At 46.0% G+C, this 20,097-nt stretch overlaps 1 protein-coding gene across 1 annotated transcript in view; it reads left to right on the top strand.

Moving 5' to 3' along the window:
- SLC6A11 (solute carrier family 6 member 11) overlaps positions 1 to 20,097 on the top strand; it is a 105,488-nt gene that overhangs the window by 25,880 nt on the left and 59,511 nt on the right. The window contains exon 5 of the mRNA XM_087824634.1: positions 237 to 369. Within this exon, the coding sequence (XP_087680760.1) occupies positions 237 to 369 (133 nt within the window). The remainder of the gene's footprint in view (positions 1 to 236; positions 370 to 20,097) is intronic.

Here is a 20,097-nt window from a genome sequence, read left to right as displayed (position 1 = left end):
GCCCTCTTCCCCCCCCCATGCAGTGACTCCATGGAGGCAGGAGGTTGGTTCTTGTTCCTCTCTGAGGCCCCCACACCCAGCCCTGGGTTTGGCTCAGAGGATGCTAGGTGGGTGGCAGGTGGTAGGTAAAGGAAAGAGCAGGCTGTTCCTGCCCCTCTGCAGCACTAGCTTTGCTCAAGGTTTGGTTGGGGCAGGCCCTCTCCAGCTCCTGTGACCCATGGCCTTTTCTTCTGCAGGCGCCGGGTCCTGGCCATCTCTGATGGGATTGAGCACATTGGGAACCTCCGCTGGGAGCTGGCCTTGTGTCTTTTGGCAGCCTGGACCATCTGCTACTTCTGTATCTGGAAGGGAACCAAGTCCACAGGAAAGGTAAGAGGCACATCTTCAAGCAACTAGCGCCGCAGGGGAGAGCGTGAGTTGTCCTGTGCGAGCGCACTGTAGACCCAGAGAGTGCCAGGGAGTTCATGTTGCAAAGGCCAGCTCTTAAGTTGGGAGGTAGGAGGAACACTGGACAGGAAGTTCACTCCGGAGCCCAGAGCTAGAATCCCAGTCCACCACTTACTTGTCGTACAGCTCAAGGGCTATTCTGTGAAATAACAAAGCTCATCCTATCTTCTTACTGAGTTGAGAGTCACACATGGAAAAGGGAGTTAAAGTTCTTTGAAAACTAGGAAGTGCTAAACTACTACCACATAGTTTTTTGTGATTAAGACATGTGCTCCATATGTGTGCTAGTGCAGGTAACCCTGACTGCCTCCACTGACACACCCTAAGATCTAACCTACCTTCCTGGGGTCTGTGGAGGGAAGGGCAGACACTTCCATCTTGTTACTTTGCTGTGCCATCTGTACCATGTGGCCTCCAGGGTTGGCACCTCTTCAATGAAGAGAAATGGAAGGATACAGTGGCTCTTAACTGCCCTGGCCTGGAAGTCACCATGGCTCCTACAGTCATGACTGCTGGCCAGAACCTGAGGCACGGCCTCACCTACCTGCAAGGGAGGCTGGGAAATGTAGGGGAACACGGAATTCTGGTGAGCATAGCTGTCTGTGCCACAAGGGTCAATAGAGATTATGAACGTGTAGCTCATGGCCAAGTCCAGCCCACTGATGTAGTTTCCAACATTTAGAAATTAGGAAATTTCATGTGGAAAAAGAAATAGGATTCTGGCATCTCATGGAAAATTGAAAGATTTGGCAGTACTGAACTTGTATACCTATATGGCCAAATGTGACTGAGCTAGCAGCAGCCACCTCCTCCTAAGGATACATGGTTGGCTACAGTCTCCACCGTTCCTTGTTACCCCTGCTCCTGTCGCTGAGCATCAGTGCCATTAGTTTCCTCCTTTGTGCCACTCATTTTTTCTTGAGGAAAATGAAGTCTTCTTATACCTGGGTCATCCTAACTGACCACATCATTCCTTGCCTACCTGCTTCTGGTAGGCAGTGGCTCATAAGCTTGATTGTAAGCTACTGTCTGGGTCAGGAGCTGGAAATAAAACCTCTGAGAAAACGGGAACTGTCAACTCTGGGCCCTTTTACAAAAGATGGTTACCCCAGTAGTAGGTGGGATCAAGAGGAAAATGCTAGAATGTTGGAGGTGGGTGGACCTACAGGAGGCGAATTAGGAGAGCACAGAAGAGATAGCAACAAGCCCAGTGGTATGGGCTAGAAGGAAGCTGAGACCTGAGTAGAACAGAGACTCATGTCCCTTCAGTCAATATGATATTACTGATATTGGCTTTCTCTAGTTTGTATCATAAAGATAATAGAATTTTCTGGTTTTTCAAATATAAAAATTATTGCATTCTTGAACTACTTCTTCAGACTATATACACGTTGCTTCTGCCCCCTTCTTGCTGCCTCTTCTGGCTGAAGAGAAGGGGAACAACTGAAAGGGGGTAAGAGCCAGGGTCTGGAATCACAATTCACATCTCAGGTCTGTTACTCACTAGCTATGACCTTGGGCACATCACCTAACTTCTCTGATCCTCAGTTTCCTCCTCTGCAAAACAGGGATTGATAACTGAGATTGCCTTATGGGGGGATTGCCAGGAGGAAATGCAAGGATGCACGTTCAGTATTTAGCAGGGTGTGTAACTAATAGTAAGTGCTGAGTAATGGCTACTTTTAAAAATCTTGTTATAAAGATAACATTTATTCATTCAAGAAATAGTTTCTGAATACCTACTCTGTACCTAGCATTATTCAGTGGGTATCTAAAGATGTATAAAGCACAACCTCTGCCCTACTCAGATAACAGGGAAAGTGCACTGTGAACCATCAGGAAAGGGAGGAGGTGTCATGGTTGGTATTATTATTGCTTCTCCTATGATTACACGTCCTCGGAGTTGATGCCGAGGCCAGTGGGGCTTGGCTGGGTGGTGGTGTGCATGGTTGTGGGGAGGGCTTCTTGGACGAGGTTTTGTGCGTGCCTGTGAGTGGGTTGTCCGTGTGCACGTGTGGGCTTGAGCTTCCCAGGACATGGGCCATGGCAGCATTTGGTTCTACTCAGCCCTCTGGAGAAGGCTTAGTCCCACAGTGGGGCCACTTGCCGTTGGCTGGGCCATTAAGCCTGTGTGTTAGAGAATGTTTTTTGTCAGAGAATTCTAATACAGGAACAGAGCTTCAAGGAAGGACTGGCAGGCTACATTCTTGGGGATTTCAGAAGAGGCATATGGGAAGGGAGGGACCATTCTTTCATGGCCTTCTGCTTATTCCACATTCTGCCAGGGGCTTTTCATCTACATTAGCACATTAATCACATGAACTGGGGAGATATTGCCTGTTTTATAGGTGGAGACCCTGAAACTGAGAGGTTGAGTAGCTTGGCCAGAGTTACATGGTGACTTTGTACCTCGGTCATGACCCACCTTGCCTTTCTGTGGACTTGATTAAAATGTAGAACATTGTGGTGTTTTGAGTGATGTCCTTTTGCACACCCTCTCTTAGTCTACTTTTCTCATCTCTAGTAGGAATGGTAATGATAGCAGTAATAATACCTATAAGTAGTAATAGGTAATAGTTATTGAGCACTTCACATGCCCATTGCTTTCAAACCTTGAAACAACCCCATGAGACAGGGGCTAGCATAATCTCCATTTCGCAAATGAGAACACTAAGGCTTGGAGGGTTTAAGTATTAGCTTGTTCAAGCACCCTCAGGTAGGAAGTGGACAGCCAGGATCAACCCCAGGCCTCGGTGATCACATAGCCCATGCTGTGGATGAGTATACCCTCATGGCTGTCATTTGTGACATGGGGACAATGACAATTTTCTTATGGGCTGGTCCTGAAGAGGCAGTTAATGAGATAGCTTAAGTGCATAGTAGGTACTCAATGGTTGTTAGTTGCAGCTGGATCTAAATGTGCTTTTAGGGGAAATTCTGGTCAGATGAGCTAATTAAGCATTTCCCTAAAGGCTGGGTTTCCATGCCCAAGACCAGGGTTAGCATCCAGGATGAGATGTGGTTTGCTGGCACTGTGAGGTTCCTTGGACATCATGTGGTCCACCCTTACCATTATTTGATGGATGAGGAAACTGAGGCTCAGAGAGGGGAAGGGAATTGTCTGAGGCCACACAGAAAGTGTCAGGTATCAGGTTAGGAACTAGAGCCTGGTGGCCCAGCTCTCTAGCTGTGTATAAATGACAGGGTTCTGTGGATCAAATCTGACAGTTTGGGGAGACCAGGGGTCCCTGGATTGGCACATGGCTCTTCAAGAGAGGGTCTGATGCTTTTGTTACTGATTATTGCTCATTGCACCTTGGACATGAGCCCAGTGTCCAAAGGTTTTTTTGGGTTCTGTACAAAAACACCTAAAAATAAACATGGGGTTATCTGAGTCTTCCCAAGTGGGCAGAGGTCGCCCTGCCTCTCGCCTGCTGGACCCTGGCCAAAGCCACTTTCATGAAGCTGATCAATGAAGGAGAACCCTATCTTCCCACTAAGTTCCAGCCCATTTCCTATATTCGGACCTCAGCAGAAATTCTGAAATTTTATTAATTCAAGAAATAATTCCCAGCTTCCTTCTTCCTCCAAGGTAATAACTAATTCAATTCAACAAGCATGTCCTCAGCTTCTGGAGGCACATGTTTCAGGTTCAGGCTTTAAAGACATTTTTTTAGAGCAAAACTGAACAGAAGGTACAGAGACTTTTTATATACTCCCTACCCCCACACATGCTTGGCCTCCCCTATTATCAACGTCCCTCACCAGAGTGGTACATTTGTTATAACTGATAGACCTACATTGACACATCATAAACACCCAAAGTCCATAGTTTGCATTAGGGTTCACTCTTAGTTGGTACATTCTGAGGGTTTGGACAAAAGTATAAGGACATGTATCCATCATTGTAGTACCACACAGAATAGTTTCACTGCACTAAAAACCTGGTGTGCTCTGCCTGTTCTCCCCCTTCCCCATCCCCTGGGCTACTCATCTTTTTACTGTCTCTATAGTTTTGCCTTTTCCAGAATGTCATATAGTTGAAATCATACAGAGCGTAGCCTTTTCAGATTAGCTTCCTTTACTTTATAATATGCATTTAAGGGTCCTCCATGTCTTTTCATGGCTTGAGAGCTTTTCAAAAAATTTTTTTATCATTGAATACTATTCCATTGTCTTGATGTACCACAGTTTATTTATCCATTCACCTATTGATGGACATCTTGGGTACTTCCAAGTTTTGGCAATTATGAATAAAGCTGCTGTAAACATTTGCGCACAGGTTTTTATGTTGACATAAGTTTTCAGTTCCTTTGGATAAATACCAAGAAGCATGATTATAAGAGTACGTTTTGTTATATAAGAAACCACCAAACTGTCTTCCGAAGTGGCTGTTCCATTTTGCATTGAGTGAGAGTTCCTGTTGCTCTGCATCCTTGCCAGCCTTTGGTGTTGTCAGTGTTGCAGATTTTGGCCCTCCTAATAGGTGCCTTGTGGTATCTCACTGTTGTTTTAATTTCCATTTCCCTGGTGACATATGATGTGGAGCATCTTTTCATGTGCTTATTTCTGTATCTTTGGTGATGTGTCTGCTGGTCCATTTTGTAATTGGGTTGTTTGTTTTCTTTTTTTTATTAAAAATTTGTAATGCTGACATTATTGCAGGTGTTCCCATTTTCCCCCACTTTGCCCACTTCCACCCATCCCCGCCCCTCCCTCCCTTGACCTTCACCAAACTATTGTCTGTGTCCCTGGGGTATGAATATATGTCCTTTAGCTATTCCCTTCACCTTCTTTATCCAGTTACCCACCCCTCCCCTTGGGCACCGGCCAGTCTGTTTCATGTATCCACGCTCCCGGTTCCATTTTGTTCATCAGTTCATTTTGTTCATTAGATTCCACATATTGGTGAAATCATATGGTATTTGTCTTTCTCTGACTGGCTTATCTTCCTTAGCATAATACTCTCTAGGTCGACCCGTGCTGTTGCAAAGGGTAAATGTTGCTTCGTTTTTACAGCCGTGTAGTACCATAGCTTTTTTATCCACTGATCTGCTGATGGGCACTTGGGCTGTTTACATATCTTGGCTATTGTAAATAATGCTGCTATAAACATAGCTCTTTGTGTATTTTGTATAAATAGTCCTTTGTCAGATGTGTCTTCTACAAATATTTTCTCCCAGTTTGTGGCTTGTCTTTTCCCTCTTGACACTGTCTTTCAAAGAGTAGTTTTCAATTTTAGTGAAGTCCTTCCTATCAACTATTTCTTTCATGGATTGTGCCTTTTGTTTTACACCTAAAAATTCATCACCATACCTAAAGTCACCTGGGTGTTCTCCTATGTTATCTTCTAGGAGTTTCATAGTTTTGTGTTTTACATTGAATCTGTGATTCATTTTTAGTTAATTTTATGAAGGATGTAAGGTCTGTATCTAGATTAATTTTCTTGTTTGTGGATGACCATTTGTTGAAAAGACTTATCTCACTCTGTCCTTGTTTTTTAATTCATCAACCAAATTCATCTTGCCCATCTCTGCCCCCAGCTCCTCTCCCTGATCTCATAAGCCTGAAACCAAGTCATTTTTGACAACTTCTCCTTCATCCAGTTATTGACCAAGTAAGTCTACTTTTGTAATCACCCTACTTAAAAACTGGATTGTCTCTTCATTTTTGTTGTCCATCTATCCACTCACCCAACCATACGTTTAACAAATATTGAGCCCTCAGTACTTCCAGAGTGAAAATTGCTCTTAGAATTTCCCATTTGTACGAATATATTCCTGACATGCAGAAAGATAAAAATGAAATGCTTTGTGTTCTAACAGTAATTACAAGTGAATTTAAGGTGTCCTTGTTTTTATTCTATTTTGGCCTCTGACAGCATGTAAAGCAATGTTACAATTTTGTGAAATTCCTAGAACGTACTGTGCATATTTGTTGAAGACTGAAAAAACTGGTCATTACTATGCCCTTCTCTTATAACTTGACTAGGCCTCAGTCTAATCCAGAGGTTGGCAAACTATGGCCAACCCATGGCCTGTTTTTGTCAAAGTTTTGTTGGAACAGAGCTACGTCTATTCCTTTACACTTTGTCTATGACTGCTTTTGTGCTGCTACAGCCGCAGAGTTGAGTAGTTGAGACAGAGACTGTGTGACCCACAAAACCTAAAATATTCACTCTCTGATCTTTCACAGAAAAAAGTTTGTGAATCTCTACATTAATCTATTACTAATTCATGTAGACTGTTTGTCTTTTAACAAGAAACTAACATATAAATTGCTGTCACCCAAAGCATGGACTGTTTCAAACATTGGAAAGCTACCGTGATGGTTTGCAGTGGAGAGCTTTTCCATAGGATCCTTGACATTTCACCCCAGCCTTTTCAGCCCCCATTTTTTATACCCAAAAGCTCACTTGCTAAGGATGTTGCTTATTCACTTGTTGATTCTTTTACTTATCCGGTGTATATTGTGGGCCTACTGTGGGCCGGGCACCAGGCTGGGGGCTCTTTTCACTGGTGAGTGAAGCAGACCATGGAACTGCAGCCTGGTGGAGGATATGGGGAATGAACAAGTCACAGCAGTGCTTGGGTAGGAGAAGGGGGACTGTGAGAGAGAAGAATGAAGATAGGGGAGCTCCTCAGAGAGGTCAGAGAAGGCTTCCTTGAGGAGACCTCTTCATCTGGGATGGGAAGAATGGCAAGGGCTTGGCTAGGTGAGCAGCACATGTGAAGTTCTCAAGTGAGAAGGACCTGGTAAATTTGAGAGGTGAAGCGCGTTGGGATCCAGGTGGACCTGTTAGTGGCATGCAGTCAGGCAGGGAAATCAGCAGGGGCCAGACTGCCCAGGCCATGGGGTTTTTTTCTAAGTGCAATGGAGAGCCACTGAAAGTTCTTAAACATGGGTTGCATGATCTGATTTTCATCCTTCAAAGTTGGTTCTGATTCCTTGTTGTGAAGGGATGGGTGAGGGATGGAGAGGCTGTGGGAGCCCTGTTAGAGGGTGACTGAGGAGGAAGTGATAATGGAATGGAGAGAAGCGGTCTGATCAGAGACACCTTCTGGTGTGGCATCATTGATCTGCAGGACCTGCCGCTGTCTTTTCATTTTTGAAGGGGAATGACTCATGCAGCCTCTGGCCTTGATGCTGTGCCCTCTGAAGGCAGCCATCCTTGCTCACCAGATAGTCAAAGTGTCCCCACGTGCTGCCCCCACCCCCTCCCCAGCTGGTTCCTGTGCTTTTCCCTCTCTGCCTGGTTTCTTCCTCTGTTCTACTCTTGGTGGTTGATTTATGGATATTTCCCCCTAGTTTCCTGGTCTCCAGGAGCAGTGGTTGGGAGGGGAGGGTGCTGCAAAAACAATTCTGGTCCCTTCCCCGCCTCCTCCTATTGCCCCTTTAAAGGAAGCTGCAGGATTAGCTGAGATTTTAAGAAGAATCCTGCCTTTTCACTGCTTTATGGCTTTGTTTTTATTCCTTTCAGAGCTCTAGGACAGCAAGGCAGGAAAAAAGAACACACACACTTATGCAGGAACAGCTGCAAGTAGCCTTGAATTGCTTTTTTGCTTTCCCTCCCTTCATTCACCAACAAGTAGAGGAACTGGAGGTGGCACAAAGACTCTTCAACAACCGTGTTGTCTACATGATGAGTGGCACTTAGTTTGACCCAGGTCCTGTTCTGAAGTCCTTACTCCATTAACCCATTGAGTCTTCACAGCAACTCTATGAGAAGAGTACGATTATCATCCCCATTTCGCAGATGAGAAGACAAAGGTTTTACAGGACTTAAACTGCTTGCCCTAAGATCATGGGGGATCAGAGCCCATTGGGGTCAGGGAGGGCCAGGGTGGGGCCCTTGGCCGGTAAGGCTGCCTGCTCAGCCAGCCTGCCCTACAGCTGCCAGCTGGAGATGTAACCTTGGAGGGGCTGTGGAGGCTCCTCCCTTCAGAGTGTGCCTTTTTCTCCCTCCCCCCACCGCCACCAAGGCCAACCAGAGCTGCCAGCAGGAAAATCATCAGGAGCCCCACACAGAAAATTTATTCTTCAGGAGCACCCTATAAAGTGGCTAATGGATTCAATGAGGCATAAAGCAGGAGTGAAGGGGGCAGGGGGGATAAAAGGGAAAGATGTGTGAAAGGGAAGAGAACAGGCTCAGGAAAGGAACTGGGCAGTGCTGTCTCTAGGCCCTCAAGTGGTCTTTGTTGGAGTCTGAAGCAAGCAGGGAACGGCGTTGGTGGCGAGGCTCTCCCGGGCCGGCTGATGTCTGCATTCAGAGAGGAAACTAGAGCGTTCATGAGATGCATGCAGAGAGCCCAGGCGGCGCGGAGAGATCCCCAGAACCCGAGGACACCCAAAACCGCAGCCGCCCAGGGGCCTTTGTGATGAGTTGGGCGCACTTCTCACACAACTGTGTTTCAGGGAGAGCTGTAGATTGTCACATTAAGTCAAAAGAGTTTAGCATCTTGATTCAGCCCTTTCTTTGGCCTTGAATGACAGCGCTTCACCTTTAGCGGGAACCCTGGCAGCGAGGAAGGTTGGAAAGGAGGGAAGCTTTGCGACTCAGTAATACCGTCTTTATTAAAGCACAAAGGCCCCCCAAAGTCAGAGTGGTTGCTGGGTGGGAGGGGTTCTTCAGGGCTGGCCGCCTCCTGAGAAAGCCTGTCGGAGCACTGAGAGGGGGAGGCACTGTTAACTCTTAGGGAACACCTCGGGTACCTGGCACTGTGCAGAGCCCACCCACGCGCCTGGGTCTCCCTCAGACCAGGGAGCCCACCCTCCTGTGTGGCAGGCACAGAAGAGTCAAAGTGGCTTTGCCTTCAGCTCCAGACCTAGAGCACTGCTGTTGGAAAACTAAGCCAGAAATGAGTGAGATATTTATTTTGTGCCTACGGAATGAGCACTATGCTGGGTGCTAGGGGAGAGTTAGAAGACTTGTTAGCTGTGTATTTTGCCCTTAAGAATTGTGCCAAGAAGATGAAGGCAGAGATAGCAGTGAGGAAGGAAGGTAAGAGCCAGCATTTGACATCGAGTCCTGCCATACCACTTGCTGGCTGTGTGATTTACTGTAGGCTACCCTGACCTTCTCTGGGTGTTCACGTCACTTTATCTCTCTGGGCTTCATTTTCCCCTTCTGTCAAGGTTAGCATGACAAGTACAGTGACAGGTGGAGGGCTGTGGTAGTGTCACTAGTAAGAGAATGATTTAGCTGGGGGTGGGGGCTGGCAGCCAGAGCCCACTGGAGGGGGAAGAAGGCATCGGGTCAGCATGTCCAGGACACCCTGGGCAAGGGTTAATGTGGTGTATGGGCCAGCTCTGACAGATGGGTATAGATTCGTGTTTGAATGACTGGTGACTGTAGCTTAGCTACCTTGTACAATACAGAGCCTTCCCATCACCTTTGTCCAGGTGTGTCCGACCTCACAGCTGGATAATGGCAGTCATTCACCCTGCCATGCTTCCTTCCCAGGCTGCTTGTCTACCACTGCCAGATGTGGCTTCCTTACTATGGCTCTCATTGCATGACTTCCCGTCAGATCTCTTCAGTAGCTCCCCATCACCTATAGCACCTACACCAAATTTTAAAAACTGCCCGGGCAATATCATAACAGCTATTTCAAAGCAAAAAATAGTCTCCCCAAATTGTTCATATATTGCCCTCTGATTCTTAAACATGTATAACCATAGTTTGTACCTTGTTTGATCATAACATGATAGAATTCACTATTTTGCCGTTTTCATTTAACAGTCCATGACACAGCGTTTCCATCCACTTTACCAGAAAATGATCTTTAAATTCCATTGCGTAACTATCCCATGACACCATAAACTCTTCTATGACTGATGGACCCTTAGGATGTTTAGTTTTTTCATGTCATTGAAAATGCTAAAGGAAATATTTTATGTATAGAGTTTTCCTTCCCGGTGGGAGATCATTTTGTTAGGAAGCTTACAAGGTGTGAAACCTCTGCCAGAATCTCCTGCTTATCTGCCCGGAAAATCTTGGTCTGCTTCCTGCCTCCCCCAGCAAGACTGGGACCCTACCATTTCTCTTCTCCACCTGAATGCCTTCTCCCATCTTTCCCCTGACATTCTTCTCATGGTTGAAGGCCCAGCTCAAATCCTGTCTTGGCATTTGAGAAATGTTAGGATTGAATGGAAGAGATTTAAGTCTCCGTTCCTCACCCCAAACAATGGTTCTCTCGGACCTGTCTCCCTGTCCCTCTCCCTGTTACGGCAGTTCCTCCCTGTGTTCACTGGCAGGTGACTGGCAGCACGTGGCCATATTCCAGCCCTTGCTTCCCCATCCACTGTTATTTGGCCCACCCTGCTGCCTTGCTCCTTGAGGAAGCCTTCGCTGGCCCCTCCTGCCCTCACCCTCCTTGGTCTTCTCTTAACTCTCCATGGCTTTTGCAGGTGGCAGCATCCAGCTGACCTGGGTTTGGCTCTCCTTGTCTCATGACTGCTGTGCTCGTGGACCCCAGGGAGAGTTCTTACTCTGAGAGGCAAATATTTATTAAGCATGTCCTGTGTACCATGTCCAGTGCTGGGACTGCAGATATTCACTCTAAACAAGTTTAGAGGCTAGAGTGGAGGGAGACAAGTAAACAGGCAGTTGCAAAACATCTCTGTGCCTGGGAGAAACTTGGCCCAGAGAGGCAGGGACATCCAGCTGGCCATGAGGTATGGATGGTTATTAATTACCCAAGGACAGAGGAGGAAAGGGATTCCAGGAGAAAGGAACCATGTACAATGGCCGAAAGCTAGCCACATCCTTTCCCTGCATCTGTTCCTTTTTCCTTCCCTCTTTCTTCCTCCTCATATGCGTAGAGTGAGCATCCATTGCATGTCAAGGGCTGTTTCACCTTTCTTTGTCCCTAGGGTGAGCCACATGGTGCTGGGATCGGGTCCTTTGTTGGTGAATTCAGTCAACAAGTGTGTGGTGCCTGTCATCTGCTAGGGCCTGTTTGATTGATTGGGGCAAAAGTTCCAAAGTACTTCCTGGCAGTCATACAACCAAGCCCCATCCCCCGCCCCTTGCCCATGGCCAAGGAAACAGCAGAGGAAAAACCTGTCTAACGGGAAAGAAGTGAAAAATGAGTCAAGGTCAATAGGAAATATGTATGATCCCATGGGCAGGTGTAGGTACAAGACCCTTTCCTGGGAAAGAGAAAAAAATGGGGGTGATGGCAGGTCTAGGAGGGTGCAGGCAGATGGGAAGGGGGTCAACAGAGTGAAGGAGTCAGACAGACTCAGGTTCAAAGCTTCAGTCCTCCCCAGTGAGCTAAGGAAACATCATTTTCAGAGTGCCTACATGTGCCCAACATTGCGCTCGGCACTCTACATTCATTATTTAATTTAACCTTCACAGCAGACTGTCAGGTGAGTTTAGCAAACCCACTTGATAAATGAAGATACTGAGGTCCAGAGAGGTAAATGATGTGTATAGGGTCACATAGCTAGTGGAGGAGTCAGGATTTGAACTCAGATCTGCTAAGGTGGATCGCTAAACCGGTGTTTCCCCCCCTAGGGCATGCGGAGCCCTCAATTAGTATTGGCTCCTTCCTTGCCTGGGTGAACATTCACTCACCCGCTATTCCGAGTGTTCACTTTGTGCTCGGCACCATCTGTAGGCAACAGGGAAGCAGAAGAGAACAGAGTTGGGCGGACATGAGTTTGAATCACAGCTCTGCCTCCGGTGTGACCCTGGCCTTGGGCCTTTGTTTGCCTCTGAGCTGTTTCCTCAGGGACATGAGCACCCATCTCACTGGGCCGCTGCAAGGCTTAAGTGGGGTGATGCTTGTAAATACCTACATGCTGCTTTTCGTATTGTAGACGTGCTGATCACTGTTGCTTTACTTCATTGCTCGTCATTTTTATAAACCCATTCTTCCACTTAATAGATTTCTCAAGCTAGTGGGGCAGGAGACTGGATTCACTCACCTGAAGAAAATGGACATGATTTGGAAATATAGATAAACTGTCAAATAATAGCATAGTCAGTACTGGTGTGGAGTTTGGATAGGGATGCTACTGTGTCCCAGAGTGGTCCGGAAAGGCCTCCTGGAGGCGGTGGGAGGTGAACTTCACTTTGAAGGACAGCCAAGTGGAGGGGCTGAGCTGAGCCTCCCAGTGGAGGAGACGTAAGAAAGGGAAGGTCAAAGGTGGCTATGGAGGCTGGGAAGCAATGTGCTGGGCCAGAATTCAAGTTAAGGGGAGCACGTATGCCAGAATGAGGTCCTATGGAAAGTGGGGTGCCATGGAGGGTTCTTGAACAGGGATGTATTTTGGTAAAGTAGAGGGGGACTGACAGGCCTCACACTGTGCTCTATGCTGCAGCAGCAGCTGTCTTCCTTCCCATTTGACAACTCCCCTGTGTAATGAACTAGAACCCCCAGTGAGAACATTGGAGCAGAGGATAATTCACTCTGCAGAAGCCAGGCACAGTCTTTATTCTGAATCCCAAGTATGTTGTGTCACAATTAGGATTGACCCAGTATGCTGACCATAATAGTATCAACACCAGGAACGAAGTGCTCACTCCATGCCAGCCCTGCCACTGGGTCCTTCACAGGCCCCCAGGGCTGCTTAAGCCCCTTACAGACCCAACACCCCTTGCTGATGATGAGGATTTGAACACTGCATTTACCACCCTGAAATGCAGTTTGTAAATAATCTAGCTGCACAGGTAAATTCAAGAAAATATATAATACCCAACTATATTTTAGAGGAAAAGCAAAAATGGAAGCAGCTTATACTAAAATAAAATGTTTCACTATGTAAATACTCAGGCACACTACAGACGTTATGGGGTAGTCAGGTGCTGGCCCCCACCTGAAACGAATCATTTGGAAGTAAGACAAGAAAGCCAAGGTTCCACTGAATAATGTCAATACCTTTCTTCTATGGTTTATATCTTGAAATAGAGCTAACCACATATGTAATTATAGACTCAGCACAAGTGCAAAGGCTGCAAATGTGGACTGATAGAGGGTGTTGCATTGGCCACTCAGATTCCACTCTCATTCCATTGCTGTTGGTGATATGATTTTCTGAAATAACGAACAGAATTTGATAAAGTACTGAATAAAAGGAAGTACAGGCTTTCCTAAATTTACATGGTAATTGCATTTCTGGAAAACTCAGCTTAAATTAAGATGAGGTAAAATGTACTTTGAGGTTATATGTAAAACAGAGTTGGATTCTAGTCTTTATAATTATAATCAGCTCCTTGCACCCCCCTCCCCCACATAAATATCTGATGAAATATTTGAAAGTCATAAGAAACAGGGCAGTTTTTGTTGTGTGGGAATTGTCTAATCCATTTCATTGCAGGATTACTAGTTTTCCTAGCCCTTGATCATTAAGGTCATACCTGTCTTTGTAATGACCTGAAATGGCCCCACGTCTCCAGGTTGTCCCTTAGAAGACAGGGCTGCTTTTGTGGCATCCACAAATTCACATTCTATCTAACCTTCGCAACAACCTGCTGAAATAGATAATTTCATTTCCATTTTATGGCTCTGCACATGAGGCTTAGAGAAGTACCGTGACCTGCCCAAGGTCACAGAGCTGGGTCTGGAGCCCACTCTATTTTTCTGCTTCACGGTAGCACTTAATACTGCATTAGTGTTTTTTAGGACCATGTGCCTTAAGATTAACTCACCATTCATTTATTAAACATCTCTTGGGTTCCAGGTACCCTGATAAGTCCTGGAGACACAGGAGGCAAATATCCAGGATGTGGTCCCTGTGCAACATGTGGGGTGGCAGAAAGAGAGAGAGAGAGATTGAGAGACAGCATGTGGCTCAGAAAAGGCATAGAAAGAAGTTTAGTGTGGCCAGAGCAGGCAATCCTTGAGAAGAAACAGAGAGAGAGGCTGGATTGGTGGTCAGGGGCCAACTTACAAAGGGCTTGTAGATAGCTTTGTCATAATTGAGAGCAATGGCGAGTCACCAAAGGGCTTAAAACAGAGGAGTGATAGGAGCAGGCTTTTCTTAGAGAAAGGTCGCTATGATTGTGGTGTGAGGAATGGGTCGCTGGAAGCCAAGGATGATTCCATGTAGTGGTAGTTAAGTAGGCAGCCTTGAGATAGGGGAGAAGGGGACAGGCTTGAGAAATAAGCAAGTGCGAATCAGCCCCCATGACTGGATATAGAGGGTGAAAGAGAGAAGTCCTAGATGAGGCCCAGGTTCCTAGCTTGAGCACTTGGTGGTGCTGCTGGATGAGATGGGGCAATGAGGTTGGAGTAGGAGGTTTGGCTGGAGTTGAGGGAGGTATGGTCTCTCTGGGGACCCATTACGTTTGTGATGCCTGTGAGACTACAAGTGGAGATGTTTGGGTGACAGATGGGGATGTCTAGAGCTCAGGAGAGAGGGATATGGAGTAGAATCTTGAGCATGTATGTTAGGATTTCTTTACCTAGGGCTCATGGATGCTTCAAGGGGCTTCTGACCCCCTTAGAATTATAAATTATGGGATCATGTAGATATGTACACTCTTCTAAGGTGAGGGTCCATACCTATCACCTGATTTTCGGAGGGGCCTGTGTCCCCCAAAAGATGAGAATCCTCTGATAGGCCATATTTCATCTAGATTACACCATTATCTTATATACCAGAAGGTTCATAATGCTTCCAATTAAGAAGGACATTTACCAGAAGCAAAAATACTTCTGGTTAATCTGCTCTACATTGCCCTAATGTTGTTCCTGTGTGACATGTGAGGGAACCAAGCCGGATTTTTGTTGCTTTGAAGTCTCCTTATCTCTTCCCAAGGCATTGGCAGATTCTTCTGTCTGCTGGTATATCTTTTAAATTATAACAGCAGTCAGTTTGCATGTACTGTAGTAACACCTTCCTTTCTTAAATCCATGAAGTACTTGGTTGTTTCTTTGCAAGAAAATATGGAATCAGGATCATTTCTCCAATGACATGTATTTGCTTTAGTGTCAGCTGTCACCCCCATCTGTTTCTATGCCTTTCTGCAGAACCATAGTGTAATCTTTTAAAAGGACATTCTAAACATTAAAAAGCAATTGGTTTGAATTCATTTAATTTAAAATATTTTAACCAGCAAAGCTCATAACGCAACTGAAGTGATGGTAACATCTTATGACCTAGATCCCTTAGATTCAAGGAGCAGTAACTGCATTGTGACTGCCCCCTGGGGGACATTCTGATTTCAGAGATAATAAGGTGCACATTTCTAAAAACATGCATTGTAGAATTGAGGGAATTGGTGCTCTGGGCACAGGTGGGACACCCAGGGAGAGAATGAGAGAGGAGGACAGGGGTAAAGATGGGAGTTGGGGAGCATAGAGGAGGAAGCTGGGTTTTCTGGGAAGGAAAAGCCAAGATGGTGAGGCCTAGAAGGAAGGAGGAGAGGGAGAGCCTACCAGAACTAGCCAGGCCTTGAGAGAGCAGCATGGGTGCAGCGAAGAGGCTGCAGGACAGTGGAGCCCAACTTTGCATTTCTCCCTTTCAAAGGCTTTATTCATGAAGCAGGGGTGAGAGAGAGAGCTGAAATCAAAGATAACACAATGGAGTTGTGGCTTGTATGACACCATTATCCAAGAAGGGGACATAGAAGAGCAGAGTTGGGGGAGAAAGTAATGGTTTTGGTTTTGAATATGTGGAATTGTAGGTCTTGGTAAGAAATCCAAGTGGATATACACATAAGGGAGTTGAAAATATAGGTCTTAAACAAGAGATACTGCTGGGCTGATAGGAGAGATTGAAGATCATCAGCACATCAGTGGCTCCTAAAACTGCAGGAGTGCATAAGAAAAACCAGGAGAGTGGATAGAGAGAGAATGGGCGTGGGATGAGGCCAGACTTCTTGGAAACAGCTAGAAATCTGCAGAGAGCAAGCCACCACTGCAAGAGCCAGAGGACAAGAGGACAGGGCTCGCTCGTGATCTATCTCTGTGTCCTCTGTGCCTCACACAGTATCTGGAACATAAAGATGCTAATCAGAGTTGGCTGATTGATTGGTTGATTTGTTGATGGAAAGAAAGAGTGAAGAAAAACAAACCCATGAAAGATACTAAAAAAATCATGAGAAAGGGAAGCAGAAAACTAAAAGCATCAAATAAGGGAAAGTCTTAAAGCTGGAAACTGGCAGAAGGGGAAGTGATAAGAAACTATTAGGTTTGACTTAATGGGGAGGGGGGGTGGCTGGTATCCTCTGAGATGACTACCAAGAGGAGATATGGAGGTGAGATGGTGAATCTCCATCAACTGAGGCAAGAGCAGGAGGGCAAGCATAGATTTTTCTTTCAAGAAATGAAATTGTTTTGGAAGGAGTGTGTTGTGTGGGTGGCCTGGGAGGGATCCATGTTGCTCAGGATGCCTAAGGAAGGGCCCAGAAGAGCCCCAAGTGTTTGGCCTGTGGATGGATGGGAGGCAGTCTGTCTTAGAGATCAGGCGATGTTTGCAGGATCCAGGTAGCTCCTTGCTCTTTCTGGCTGCAGATGCAGTCCCTGAGCATCAGTTGACTCTCCTCTCCATACATCCGTTGCCATGAGTGCATTGAAGACTAGAGTAAGAGGACATGGAATTGTACTTCTCGCCTGACAGCCTCCCTGCACTGGTAAATCCCTGCCTGGCATTTAATGGTGTTCTTTAATGGTGCCCTTGGTCACCATAGCAACACCAGCCTTCTAGTCCAAGAGAGATGGATGGAGTTTAAATCATTATTAGGCAAGGTACCGAGTATGTTTTCCAGGCAGTAAATAATAGCTCCTAAAGCCAGTGTAAGCTTGGCTGGGTACTGAATGGAATATTTATGTTGTTTGGGCTTGTTTGAGGATTTGTTTTCATTTTTGTGGTCTTTATGGTGGAGCTATGTAAAAATCAATAGCACTGACTCTCTAGCTAATCTTAATTCACCATGAAATAGGCTTAAGTAGTTGACTCCCCACCTAGTGATTTCTAGATATCCTGCGGACAAGGATTTGAATTGGGCTCAACTAACTGAATGAGTGTGGTTGTTATTTAAGTATCTTGTACTTTGGGCCCAGCTTCCCTGCCACCATGCAGAGCTTGTTTCTTTCCCTGGAGGTGATGTTCCCAGGCTGAAGTACCCTGTGTGTTCCATGTCCTGACCCTTCTTGCTCTAAGGAATTTATTTGTACAGTACATTCTAGATCAGGACTGTTTGGAGCAAGATGGACAGCCTGTGCCCCTTCAAAGCCCAGCTCCAGGAGGACCTCTCTAGACATACCTGATCACTCTGTGTCCCTGAGCTCCCACTGCTGCCATCCACTGCATGGTCCATCACTTAAGTGACTGTCTCTAGAGCTGGCTCATATACCCTTGTAGGCAGGAGCCCAGCTCATTCATTAGCAAGCTCTGACACCAGTGCAGGGCCTGGCCCACAGTGGGCTCAATAAATAGCTGGGGAATTGGATTAAACAAAAAGTTCTTTACTTTTAGATGGAGAGGCTCAAGTGAGAGCAGGGATGGTTTACACCAAAGGCCCATTGCAGACACATGGGATTATAGCCTGTTTTGTTCCAGTTGTTCTCACTGGGTTACTGAGGTCTGAATGTGTCCATTCATCAATTATTTATAGCCTATGTAGGCCTTTGTGAGATGCATTCAGAGCCTGCACAGAGGAGTAAGGCCCTTACCCTCCAATAGGTCCCAACCTAGAGGGAGAGGCAGGTATATGAGAAGGTGGAATGAAAAAGGGATCATGTAAAAAGAGGAAGGGAAGCTGGTTTCTAAGGGCTGATGTGTCAAGTCGCTGGGCCTGGCACTCTGTAAACATTGGCTCATTTAATTCTCACACTTACCACGAGAGGTGAGAACTGTTATCTGTAGTCCACACATTTAAGAACCCAAGGCTCAAAAGGACTGAGTTAATTTGCTATATAGTTATTTCCATTGTACAGAAGAAAATGTCAAGACCTAGAAAGACAGTAACTTGCCAGAAGTTAGTCACATACATGGAAAGTGTCAGAGGCTGGATTTGATTTTGGTTTTTCTTAAGTCAAGGCCCCTGTCCATATCTGCATGCCATATTGTTCAGTGTGCTGTAGGCTATAGGAGGAGCATTTCATCTGGCCTGGATGGCCTAGTGCTGAGTCCTGGAAGACATGGTATTAGAACTGGTCTTGAAGGTTGGCAAGATTTTGGTAAGTAGAGAAGGGACAAAGGACTTTCCAGGTGAAGGGAATGATAAAAGCAAAGGCTTGCATGCAGGGTTTGTTTAGGGAACACAGGAAGATGTGGTGTGAAATGAAGCTGGTTGGGTTATGAGGACACTTGAATTCCTGATGGGGCTGTGTTGTTGTTGAGTGCAGGTTTTGGAAATGGATGGATCTGAGCTTGAATCCTGCCCTTTTTTTGAGCTGTGCAACCATGGGCCAAATACTCAACTTCTGGGTGCCTCAGTTTCAATTCTGTGAAATGAAAATGATAATAGCTTCTATCTTGTGCAGCTGGATAAGACAAGAATAAAGCATATAGACCCAACAATAAATGTTAGTCCCATTCTTATCAGGTGTGTCCTTTTCTTCCATTTCTCCTGAAATGAGCACTTTTCCTCCTTTGCCCTCTGCTTCCAACCATGATGTTCATAATTACTAAACAATAAAGTTGTGGAATCTCAGGGTTGGAACAGGCCATGGGTGTAGATGATCTTTATGGTCCAACCATTAGCAAGAAGAAAGAGTGACACCGTTCTCTGGGCTGCAAAGATGTTTGGTTTCTTGCCCACAATTCCCCAGCACCTGAAGATGCCTCGTTGACCTAATCCCTCTCTTGTGACCTATCAGGGCTGGGGGTGTCATTATGGGGTAGGTATCTGAGAATTCTCAGCAATTTTCCCTCCATAAGCCGCACTTGAGCCCCCACCAACTGCCTACCCTTCAACAGAGAACCCCCTCAAGCTCCTTTGTTGCTGGGTTCGTGGAGCCTCACAAAGGTTGGTAAAGCTCACTGTCCTTGGCTTCTCCCTAAAGTCTATCCTCCCTGCTTACAGGGCAGGGTTTACCACTGTCATGTATGTGTCTGTGATGACACAGCTGGGGCCCATCCTTCCCTTCAATTCAACTTCTGAAAAGTCCCTTCTACCTTTTAAAATTGGAATTTGGTCTTACCTTGTTTCATTCTTGTATAATTTCTTCCACTTCATCTAAATACTATCTGTACCCTAGCCCTTCCGCTGTCACAACTGTAGGATGGAATTGGGACTTCAGGGGGTTCCTGTTCATAATTGCTACTTGGACTTACTCCTGTTGCTATCTGACCTTCATTCCAGAGCCTGGCTGCCGCAGCTCCTCAGGATCACTGTGTACATGTCCCTTCTGTCCTGATGTTTTTCTTATCTCTCGGTCCTATTCACCCAGATTTTCCCAGCAAGTGAATTACTTACATCTATCTACCAGCCTTCCACTGCCACCACATTGCCAGCCACTCTCATTAGTGAGAGGACCCCATAAAGAGTTTCGGGAGCCAATCCTCTGTCCACCATCACAGCTGAAGCAGGGCTTACTCCAGCCTTTCTGTTTGCATTCTTGAACCCCAAGGTATGTTGCTGTCTGCTGGCCAGCTCACTCTCTGGTCTGAAGGGACACTGCTTACTGACCCAGTGATGGGCGACAAAGGCAGTCACAGTCCTTCCAGTTATTGAGCAGTGTCTGTGTC

Source organism: Miniopterus natalensis, chromosome 15 (assembly GCF_054644295.1).
Source record: "Miniopterus natalensis isolate mMinNat1 chromosome 15, mMinNat1.hap1, whole genome shotgun sequence".
Taxonomy (NCBI): domain Eukaryota; kingdom Metazoa; phylum Chordata; class Mammalia; order Chiroptera; family Miniopteridae; genus Miniopterus; species Miniopterus natalensis.
The sequence above is the reverse complement of the archived record's forward strand: the minus strand, read 5'-3'. Positions and strand labels throughout refer to the sequence as shown.